Source organism: Streptopelia decaocto (genome assembly GCF_964273445.1).
Source record: "Streptopelia decaocto genome assembly, chromosome: 5".
In the NCBI taxonomy this organism is placed as follows: Eukaryota; Metazoa; Chordata; class Aves; order Columbiformes; family Columbidae; genus Streptopelia; species Streptopelia decaocto.
In genome coordinates this window covers 62,682,741-62,695,187 of record NC_138659.1, presented here as the reverse complement: position 1 = coordinate 62,695,187, position 12,447 = coordinate 62,682,741, and the positions used below count along the sequence as shown (strand labels likewise).

General features: G+C 38.1%; 1 protein-coding gene across 2 annotated transcripts in view; it reads right to left on the bottom strand.

Annotated features, from left to right (window-relative positions):
- VTI1A (vesicle transport through interaction with t-SNAREs 1A) overlaps positions 1-12,447 on the bottom strand; it is a 266,769-nt gene that overhangs the window by 249,458 nt on the left and 4,864 nt on the right. For both annotated transcript variants that reach the window (XM_082054239.1, XM_082054238.1), the window contains exons 2-3: positions 9,591-9,649; positions 5,277-5,387 (exon numbers count right to left, since the gene is read on the bottom strand). In XM_082054239.1, coding sequence (XP_081910365.1) covers positions 5,277-5,387; positions 9,591-9,649 — 170 coding nt within the window. The remainder of the gene's footprint in view (positions 1-5,276; positions 5,388-9,590; positions 9,650-12,447) is intronic.

The window sequence follows — 12,447 nt, the reverse complement described above, 5'->3', positions numbered from 1 at the left end:
CAGATGTTATAATAAAGGAAGAGAGGAAAGAAACCAGGGCCTCTGTATAGAGCAGTTTGCATACAGTGTAGAGGACTGATTACTTATCTCAAGAAGGTGACAGTATCTATAAAAATGGCACAGTGAAGGAACGTTTGGTCACAAAATGTTTTCTCAAAATTAGATTGTCAAAGTACACAGTCAGATATTTCAAATTCTTTCTTCTGAAATGAAATCGGTTCAATCTCGTGTGCATTAAAACAAATCCTTCATAGCCCTGTTCAAAAAGAGTTGTACTAATCATGTAGCAAAAACTAACCTGCTTTCAAAAGCTTCAGATTTACCAACAAGGTCAGGTTTTCACTACAGGCACATGTGCCTGCCCGGGCAGGGCACACATGTAACACGTACACATGGTGGGTTCCCTGTTTCTAATAACGTCATTGGGATACAATTATGAAGATCTACACATCTGTGCGACACACAGTTCATGATTTTGTAACCATCAAGCAAGAATGCTTAGCTTTATAAATCAAAATAATTCAGCAACAGGTCACTAACTCGTCATTTAACAAACATCATTCATTACGCTTATAGCCATATAAATATTTGCCTAGGTAGGTGACTGAACCTGAACAAGGATAACAATACTGGCAAAAAGCAGCAAGAATATAACAGACGCAGTTGTTCGGGTGAGCTTCTGGACTCAGGTCGTACTTCAGAGTCCCACACAGAGTGAGCTTTATCAAATGACATTCCATCATTTATCTCCTTAAATGTTTTTAAAGCTTAACAGAAGTTGCCATTTTAACAATTATCCTGAACAGAACCTGTAGGAGATATGAAATGTGAATATATATCTTCACTATTGACTGAGCTGAAGCTATTGTTAAATGTCAAAAATGTTTAAACGTTTAGTCAAGTTTTGCACAATATATCTGTCTATATATCTATGGCTTCTACCAGTCTTTTTTTTGCTTTTAAGTTGAAGGTCAGAATAACAAAAACCAGTACCAATTCTGAGTCTTTAAAAGGCACGAGTACTGCCTCTGGAACTGGTAACAAATGCTACCTGTAAAATTTGCCTCTGTGCTGCGATGACGGAATAGGAACAGTTCCTGTGCCTCATCCTCCATTTGATGGTTATGTTTTCTTGTTGAATACACCCATTCTACTTGTAGCATTGATTATATAGTACTCATTTTTGTAATACTGTGTAATATGGTCTTACTGGATTTTTGTCTTTTCCTGTCTCATACTTCAGCTGTAAGTTTTTCAGGAAAATGCCTAACTTTCTTCTTTCTCTTTTTCTTTTTTTACGGTGCCCTGATTTGGAACCTTTGGGGTGAATACTAATGCTAGCAGATAACTATGCGTGGTTATGTTTATATAGCTACAGTTTCACACAAACTGGGACAGATTCGGGTCAAAGTATTTTTATAAAATCTTGAAAGCCTTTTACCACTGCATATCCCCACTGTTTAAAGATCACCAGCTCTTTTCATGTAACAATCAACAAAAAAATGCTTTATTTGAAAAAATAAATGATACCTACAGTCCACATGCCTAAAAGACTGCAACAAAATATAAGGCACTCAGAACTTCATGCGGGCAGTCACCATGGACATTTTACACCTGAAACAGTCGGAAACACAATATTTACAAGCTTAAACCACATAACAGTGCATGGGTGGGTGCAGGGAAAAAAACACCACCTGCTCGCAGGAAGACTGTTTTAAATGTCAGGAACTCTTCAGTCGGTGGTCCCAAGACCTTAATCAACCCAGAAAGCCGAAGTGCATGGTCTGCAACTCCACTTCGGGCCACAAGATAGAGCCACGACCACAGTCTCTGCAGCACAGGAGCCTGGTCGGTGCAGGAGCCCCAGAGCTACAGCTTTGGGACCACAGCGTCCAACGACACCCCGCTATAATCATGCCGTACTGGTACGAACTACTGAAAATAAGATCATAAACCCAAGATTTACAGCTGCAAGTTAAACAAGACAACATAAGGTTTAACAAACAGTTTTACTTTGTTTTGCCACATTTATCGCATGCAGTAAGCAAGCCTGAAACTCAGCCTTTTGAGGGGTACACAGCTTTTTTGCAAAGAAGTATCACTTTATCCTTGACCTATTCTTATGTTTCTCCCCAGGCATCTGCTCCCCTTGGAAGACTGGCCAGCACTAAGGCATCAGAAACCACTCCTGCCTTACACTGAGGTGCAATGCCTGCTTTGCTAATTTTCGCCATCCGTATTCACAGTGCTACGCTGAGCACTTTTAATGAGAAAACTGAGCTATTCTTTTTTTCATTCCCACTCTTCCACTCCAAGAGGGAGGGCCAAGATGGAGGAAGGTGGCCTTTCCTCCTCAGATATCATTTAATGCAATTAGTGGGTTACCAACTACCTGCGTGCAATACAACGCGTGGGGGAGATGCTGGTGCCTCCACACACACCTCTGGAGCACCGATAACTAACTATGGGCTCAACCCAAGATAACAAGGCTTAGCAATGAGAGGAAATAAATCCTCCCATTTGCAACTTGTTCCTATTTGATTAGAAAGTCTGTGATGAACAAGACATTTGGAGTAACTTTTCAAAGTACAGCTCAGCTAAGCTCAAATTCCTATTTTTCAGAATATACTCCTGGCATAGTAAAGTACATACGAAAAAAACATTCAATATTCATAAAGATGCCACAGTATGTACTGAATAATATCAAAGTGATGGTCCAAAGTTTTGGCATTTTTACACATATTGCCCAAGATCAAATACACTCACTAATAAGCTATTTCATGACAAATAAACCCTGATGTTGTCCATCCTCACGGACAGTCCACATACTTCATGTTTCCTTTTCCTAACTTATAAGTATGTTGCTGTGCTGCTGTTTTCCATAACTGCTTGGATGAGGGAAGATTTTCAAGATGCTGTAAGGCACGCAAAGAACCACAAGATCAAAACTCATGCTCGTTATGATGAATATAAAAGAAAAGTACTAGTCCCAGTTCTGTGTTCACTTCATGTTTGAAATACAGAACTTATTGAAGCAGACTGAGGTATATATTTCTTTGCAATTTATTTCACAGAGATCATTTCTTTAAAATGAAACACGCACTTCAAGATGATTGAGAAATGTCCTCTCCTCGGTGCACACTGCTTCACACAGGAAGAAAAGCCAAACCAAATATATTGGGATCCAGCTGAGATTCCAGCTCCATTTATAAAGAATAACACTTAACTTTTGCAAGCTCACATCTGTGTGCCGTTTCGAAGAGCCAAGAACTTTAGGCAGCAAATCTGTAAGCTGATCCTAACCTAAAACTGCCAGTATCATTCCCAGTTAAGAATTTCCCTTCATCTATAAAAGTGAATTTGTTTTAGAAGTACTTAGATCTGCTTTCTCTAGAGGCCTGCTAAAGCTCTTACATAAACTCTATAGGCTTTGCTTACAGTCAAACAGATCACAGTTCATTCAGGACAGTATTAAGGCATAACACTCAAACGCACTTTCATTTCAGCAAATACTCTCAACTTCCTACCTTCAATGGTCCTGCAGCTTATGGAGTGAAAATAACATTTCCTTTCCTTCCTCTGCTTCCCTCTTTGAACTCACAACAGAATCATTTTGTTATATAGTTTCCAATAAGTTGCCATTGATGAGAATAATCCAAAAATATTCTTAATGCCTCACATACAAACTTAGAAAAATGTTAGTACTTAGAAACTAGAATTATGTAGGAAATACAGTTATAACAACACTATTTTCTATAGAACTGAGATTTTTCCAAGCATAGCTGTTTCAGTACTTTGCTCCATCCTTCACTTTCTTTCCTTGGTCTTACATTGAATGCCATCCTTGGGTTTTGGGCTGTTGGTATTTTCCCACTATTACGATCTGTTCCTTCCCCTTTCTCATGCTGTTTCTGCTCCTTCACTCTGAACACAAACTGACATTCTTTTGATCACCTAACTCCTAGTGCTCTGATGCATTTCTTCCGCCCACACTCATTTCTCCTCTCCCAGAGCGTCCGGTTCTGAACTCTCCCATTCCCTATTGTCTGAGAATATGGAAGTACCAATTCCCCACTTCTTCCTACATAGAGAAATAGGCCAACAACAAACATATGCAGAAAGCGAGTTCTCCCACATCTGAGAAGACAAACAGCATTCACTACTGGTCCAGAAATCATTCTCTCTTGGAAGCCACTGTTGAGCCAGTAGGACCATACGCGCTTCCAGCAGCACAACAGCAGGAGCTTGTCTCAAAATTTTGATGCAAGTCTTTTTACCCTAACATTCCACAAACTTTACAAAACTGCAACCATCTTTTAACTAATACATTTATGTGCCACTTCTCGACTTGGCAGAAGCACAGAAGAGCAACAGTCAGCTGGGTTTCCTGGCTGCAGGTATAAACATCGATTCCCCTCCCCTGAAGGAATAAACTGCTGCCAGCAATTCGAGGAAATTCACAGTTCTCCAGTGAATGGAAAATACTGCCAACAGTTATTTCTTTCTCCCTACCCTGGAGGAACTGAGCTGCTGCCAATTAACATAGCATTTTCCTACACTTTGCAATCCCTTTGAACTTTTTCAGAATTTTAAAGGAAACAGTTTTGTCTCTACGTAAATCTATTCAGTGCAAATCCTCATCACAAAAAAGGACTGATAACTGTAGCAGAAGCCCCTAGACAAGGAAATCTTGTTAGTTTGCATCCATTACTTGAAAAAATGTAGTATTTATAATGGATTTATACAAAAGCCAAGAAGAATCTAACTGCAACAGAAGAGAAATCACAGAGACTAAGAAATGCAGTGCACAAGAGATAAACTACATTCAAAAATTCCATGTACTGGAGATTATATTGCTTTTCATGTTACTGCCCACATTACTACAAGCTGTCATAAACGAACCATTATTTTCCGCTCAGGCTATACTTGCGTATTAATGCTGATGCTCCACCAATCATTCCTTGAGAAACAGGATTAAAAGCTGACTAGTTTTCCTACAGCATGAACACTCACAACGTTTAATGGCACAGAAACACTTCAGATCCAGGGCAAAGGGAAAGAAGGCTAGCAACTTGAATATTCATGTGAGACTGCTACAAAAAGAAAAGCTTCCCTTCCCCAGTTTGGTTTTCATCTGTCCATAAATACAGCAAGACACACGCAGAACTCATCTCTCACACTGGTCAAAAATACCCTCTCAGTTGCCTGAATAACTGCATTATTATTGTTAAAAATTCTCATAGATTCCTTCTTTATGTAATATGTTAAAAACTCACAAAATCAGCTTCAAGTTTTCCCATTTCTTGCTTGTAGCTTCTCATTCGACTGCTGTACATTCCTCGGCTTTGAGGTGGGATCTCTCGAACTTCAAGTTCCATCTGCTCAAGCTAGCAAGTGAAAACAAAGAGGGGACACCTAAATCAAATCATGCAAATTAAAGCAAGGATGAATTTAGCTAAATTGTTCACAAATTCTAAGCAGCATTCCTTCCTTATCAAGAAAAACATTGTTTAGTCTGCAGGATATAAATAATTTATCAAAATCTTAACACAGATGACAAAATTAATATTAATACATAGAAGGAATGATTCTAGTCAAACATTTCTGGATTTCAATTCCAAATGTGATGCATATATTTAATTACAAGAAAATAGTAAAACCGTGGTTAAATAACTTCCTGCAAATGAACATAGTTCAGAAGAAAGCTGCCTCCATCTAGTTGTGTTGTTTTGGAAACCCTTGGCTGAAAAAAGTATTTTATTTGTTTTTATACACACAGACACGTATCAGTGTATATATAAACATGTATATGTGTTTATATATATATATATATACACATGTATATATGCGTATATATATATGTACATGTTTAAAGTTTTAGTTACCACCAGCCGCTATGTTTAATAAAATAATTCTTGTTCTTTTAAATACAGCTTGCTCAGCAGAATTACAAAGCCTAAACTGACTGCCTAAACCTACATCCCAAATCTGTTTGTAGGTATATTAAAGAGCTGAATTTGGGGGTTTAATAACAATACTATTCAAGAACTTGTATACAGCAGAATGCATTAAAACATCAGAGGTAGATTGTATCTTTCAAAAGCTTTTTCTGTTTATTCTTGCCATGTAGAATACTAAGGGGCCTGAAATGCAGGAATATGGCTCAGAGGTACAGAAAATCAAAAGGAATTATAAACCAGGGCTGAGCTGCCTGCTAATTACCTGCCCACTGGGTCACAGAGCCTCCACTACATGATGCTGTCTGTTCAGGAATTCTGCTTTGCACAGCTGAAGAATCGCTTACCTGCCTTTTAAAATCTTTCCAGCTTACTCTAAACCAATAAAAGAATACCTCTCCTTGGTTGCTGTAGGCACCTGGAACACTATTTACTCACCTCCTGCTGATCTCAGTTGAGCAATATGGCATTGGAACAAAAATGCCTTTCAATTAGGGTCCCAAGCTACTAGTTACGGGTCTTCACAAGGGACAGCTACAGTTTATTCCTATGTAATCGCTTGCTTAGACTTTGAAATTTCATCTTCATATCATAAGGAAAGCATCTGAATTGAATCAATGGAATTACCAGATACTCAGAAGTCATTCCGCCTGATCTATTCTGATTATACAAAATGATATTCAGTAATAAACTGTAAAGCAGACTTTAATTAAATAGTCAGTAATGAACTGAAACATACAAAGCAATTTCTAGTTCTACCCAGTTCTTTGGCTCAGGCTTAACTTTCCAAAGGGGTATTATAAATTAAACAGATAGCTGGAATTAATGGCTTATTTCTTATCAATCTCATCTCAATATTTTTGATCTCAAACATTCTATAAACAGAGAAAACACTCCCCTCATATATATACAGTTGTATGTGAAGGCTGGGATGCTTTGATAAAGCCTCAATTCTTATCTAGTACATAAAAATGAAACCATCACCCAGTGAATGCAGAATGTGCTGCAAAGATCAGACCAGAGTCCATTAAATCCAAAATGTTCATTCAAAACAGTCAGTATCAGAGGGTGTAAGGTCCAAGAAACAATGATGATGCAGGCATATTTAGGCTGACAACATTTAACAGCTTTTTTTTTTGGTCATCATGACCAAAACACCTGTAGAAGCTCAAATTTTCTTCAGAAAACCAAAAAGCAAAGAACTTCTGTTACTGCTTATGTTCAAACTTGCCACCTCTGTGGTGAAGCTGAGCATTTTGGCACCCAACTCGTGCCCACAGTCAAAACCCAGGCCGCATCCTTAAGGCTCCTCAGGTGTTTAACCCAGTAGGTTTGCTCCTGATACCACCCAGTACACTCCCAGCAGTGAGCTCTGCAGACATTGGGATTGCCATTCAAAAGTACAACAAAGTAAGGCAGTGCTGCTGCTGATGTCCATTGAGACTCCCAAATAAATCTCCCTCTCCCGCAGGAACTTTCCACATGGAAATTGCTCTGGAGAGATGCTAACATTTTTGTGAAACTTGTAAGTTTGTCTATTTTACTTTGATTCTAAAGTCCTGGAACTAAAATAGAGATCTGTTAAAAAACAGATAATTAAAAGCTAAGTAAGAATAAACTAGCATTTGCAACATGGTAATTTTGTGATGTGTCCTTCATAAAACATAAAGGCAAGTAATGCACAGACAGGTTTTTCTTCTTAAAAGCAAAATTTCACTCAAAAATGCTAATTCCAACTCTTCTAGCACATGTTAGATTTTACACTCAAAGAACTTCCCAAGCGTTATCACAATATTCACCTTTCTTAAAAACCTGGTAAAAATAACATTGTGATGCTCTACATAGGATGCAGAACAGCAGGATTTCTCTCCAGAGATCTCAGTGCTGGCTGAAAATGCAGCCTGGGAGCCTGAAAAGTTTTGCTGCCAGTTCTGCGCATAGATCAAATCAATTCCATCAGTGTTTTTACCCAAATAAAGCAGACAGTGTTTTAAAACAATCAATGGTTAGTCTATACAAATAAATTATCTCTACAATAATATTTATAATATATAAGAGTGTTATTTCCTAGCCAAGAAGGAAATCAACCAAAATCAGCTAAACCCAGCTTTGACTACTCAAGACAATGAAGCAAACCAACATATGAAAACTATCAGTAGCAAGAAATTTAGTTTATTTTGATTTTCTACTGTAGCCTTTAGTTTAAAAGAGGATCTTTTTAATCAGTTCTGTTATTAGCAGATTTGTTCAAATTGATTTTTAAACCCAAGCCTTGATATTAATCACAAACATGTGAGGTAATTGCTTAAAGCCAATAATTGAATTAAGCACCTGTCTAGCAGCATTAGCAACAAGATCTGAAACAAAAGCGTGAAAGAAAAGCCAGTACATTAAATGAAGATCATCAGGATAAAAGTACAGACACAGGATTTACTTTTTAATCTTATAATAAATACAAATTTAGATTATCTTTTTCTGACGTGAGCCACTAACTCAATTTCTGCTCCTTCCAATCTTACTTTGCGTAGAAAACAAAATTTGAATTATTTTTCATCAGACCAGCCATGCTACAATTTCCCCATACGGCAATGCTTTTATGCCATGTCAAGTTGTAGTGAGAAGGAGATGAAAAACATTTCTAGATTTCTAGCTTCTTTCAGCTGTTTGAATATGAAAGTGCCTGAAAGGCCCTACTCAAACTTCAGAACATCCTTATGAGATGGGACAGTAATCTTACCAAGTTTCTCACTGAGAATACCAAAATCATTACTATTTAGTCAGTAACCAAATCATTGGTTCGAGTTGCTCAATTATAAGAATTTTCAGGCGAGAAGAACTCATTTTGTTTCCCTATTCTAACAGTCAGGTTACATTTCTGACACTAGACAGACCAAACTCATTTGCAAGCAACAAACAAAAGCAACTTCAGGCAAGGAACTATTGGCTATGTGGGAAGAAGTCAATGACAGCTGTCACCAACACCCTTTGCTCAGTTACCCCATACTTGCAAAATTTTACTTTTATATTCCATCCAGATGGAAGACATGACACATTGTAATGGGAACAAATTTTTTAAAGAAGTCACAGTTGCTTAACATATACTGCTTTCTTCTGTCAGTGCAGATCACTAATTAATGCTTGGTTAACATTTTTACTCTTCTCAGATCAGTAACCCATACTACTACTGCTCCCTTGACCTCAAACACCTAAATGTATTTACGCCTCACTTGCTAAAAGAGAAAAAAGGATCTCCTGTTCTACAAGACCATTGGACAGACTAAATCAAGGAGGTGCATGGGTCCTGCAAGAAAAAAATAAACAGTCCAAGTGTGCAAATATTTAATTCAGTTTCTCAAGTAAAAGACCTAATCCACAAGTCAAAGCCTGTAGCAGCCTGTAATAGCTCACAGTAATAATGCAAACTTTAAATCACTTAACACAAGATTAACAAAAGCTACATTCCAGTTGGGTATTCCATAACCTCAAATAAGAACTATTTAAAAAATATTATTTCATTTTCTAATATATTATTGTTAAGTATTCTAGGGCATTGTGTGTTTTGAATGTTACCACTAATGAGCCTATTATTTTCTCTAGGAATTTGCAGTTAACATACGAAAAGCCAAAACGTACCAGTTCCCTTGCTTCTTCGAGCTGTTTCTCAACATTTGCAACCATCTGCTTCTTGTCATCTGAAACAGAATTGTGAAAATACCAATATAATTGTGCTCTTGCCATGAAAGAAAAATATACCATTTCAAAAGCTTATATGCATCAATTAAATCTGACTTCAGGGATTTATACTGTGTGATATGATCAAATACCGCAATACCCACATTAGTAATTAAAAAAAAAAATTTAAAAAGGAGATTGGAGAATTCCTAATGTCTTCTGGTTTGCTATGCAGCATTTGCTGGTTAGCAAAGCAGTTAGAGCTGCTCCAGGTGTAGAAGTTCTGCCTCAGCAGGTGATTGCTGGGTGTGTACTGATGCATGAAAAGACACATACTTACATCAAATGGAAAAAAATATATATATCTTTAAGAACAAAGGCTTATCCTATTTATTTGCAAAATATGAGATGCAGAAAACCAAGCACCCCACTTATAAATCCTACTTATAATGAATCCAGGTACTGAAGAAAAATGAGGTTTCTATTCCTCTGCTCCTGTGCTTGTTGTAGAACCTCGTTTCTTCTGCTTTGACAAAAACAACATGAAATGCCATGGGAACTACACGAAAACCACTGTCTTCTAGCAGCAGTAAAAAATTAGTAATAAAAGATACAAATGTAAAAAAACTCCCTAGAATCAGTTATAGGCTATAGGTAGCAATCATCATTCACCAGGTTCCCCAGCAAGTATATACCCCAGCTATAGAGAGCATGTCTGACTTCCAACCTGTAGCCGTCCATTCTCAGGCAGAGCATCCAATATGAACTCACATTCAGCATCACGTCTGCCAAACATTCCAACTGCTTGACCATTTGGTTTGTTACAGAATGGAAGAGGACTTCCTGAGGAATATTCAGACAGTGAATAACAAAAAGTCCCCACGTTGCCTAACTCCTGTGGGCATTCAGGGCTGCAACACTGCCACTTGCACCACCTCCTGCCACTCTCATGGCCACATCTTCCATTCTTCTGACTGTAAATCCACACATTCATAGAATCACAGAATCATTTCGGTTGGAAGAGACCCTCAGGATCATCGAGTCCAACCATAACCTAACTCTAGCACTAAACCATGTCCCTAAGAACCTTATCTAAACCCCTTTTAAACACCTCCAGAGATGGTGACTTCACCACTTCCCTGGGTAGCCTGTTCCAATGCCTGACAACCCTTTTCCTAATATCCAATCTAAACCAAAACTCTGCACACACAACCCTTTACACCAAGAACATCATGAGACATCTGTGCTGGTAGTTTGCCTGATGAAGCATACAGAAAGTGAATTGTAGAAAAGTATCTACAGTCATTGCTCCCCAGAAATCATGCTGGATAAGTCTATGTTGGCACAAGAGACTTTATTGTGTATATTCAGACATCACAATTTTCTTTTTCAGCCTGAATTCCTTTGCTTCTCTTCCACATGATGTCTTTGTATCCTAGAACTGACATACTAAACACCAAAAGAAACTATCTGATTATCTCCTTTGATCCTCTGCATGCCACTGAATTTCAAGAGGGACTCCCTTTATTAAATTAATATAATTTAGCTTATCACATGCTGAAATGCTTTACGTTTTTTGAGCAAACTTAGTGCCATAGGCAGGAATCAGGGGATGCTGAGGCAAAACCAGAATTTTTGCCATATAAAGTAAAACGTGCTCTTAAAACAACCTTCCTTAAAAGCAACAGAACCACTACTGGAAGGACTATACTGCTACAGATTTTTTGGTGAAGCATCCCCAGCATAAGCAAGTCATGTCCCAGCTGAGCCCTTCCACTGCTCTGCCACAGGACCCTGTCCATCTATTTTCTCCTTTACATAAGATACTCCACACTCTCATTTAAGAACACACAAGCATCATGATCTGTCCTTCTTCACTTACATCCATTGGAGCTCTGCCTGCAGAGAGGGTCAGGCTCAGAAACATCTTTTCACCTTTAAGATAATGCAGAGATCTCTGCAAATAATCAGCTATTCAAGGACTAGAAAAGCTGTCTTCTGAGGATACAACACTATGTCTAGCAAAACATAGCTAGAATAGAACCTTGAAGAACACTGAAGCCCCCCGAGGAAAGGGAATTCTGCCAGTGATACACACGAGAAATTCAGAGCTCACCTCTAAATCCTCCCAGTTTCTCTTCTTATCCCTGAAAGAGGCACAGAATTTAATCAAGTAATTCTCTCTACAAAGCTAAAGCCATGCAAAAAACAGCATCTTTCTTGCAAATCTGGAATTCATGCTGCCATGGCTGGTGGATTCTACTACAGCAGAAGAGGCAGGAAATGCTCGTTTCTGTGCAGCATTTCTAGTTCCCTGCAAGCAACGCCCTCCTTTAATTCCCCACCAGGTTCGCATGATGGCACGCAAGCCAGAAAATGTAACGGTTAGTGATTTATCTACCTAACATAACTAAACCCAAAAGAAAAGAGAATCTGCCACTTATTTGCCCACACATTTTGATTCTCCTTCCCAGCATTCCAAAACACCTCTGTTCTTTCCTTCATTTAGAAGTGGGCAAGATGACGATGGACGAAAGGAAAAACAACATAAGATACAAAACACACAATACCACTTTATTGAAGTTGAAATAAAATTTTAAAATATAGCAGCAGAAAATAAATGTACCATAGCAATTTCAGCATTTCGCCAAGTTTTACTGGATTACAATTTCCATACATGTTAAGCAACCTGAAATTTAGGGTATAGAGTTGGGGTTTTGGGGAAGATACTTCATGCTGTACAAATTTGGTGTATACTTGTGATTACAAGAACTGTTACTCCACTAACCAGTAAGATCTTACCCAGCCACAGAGATAT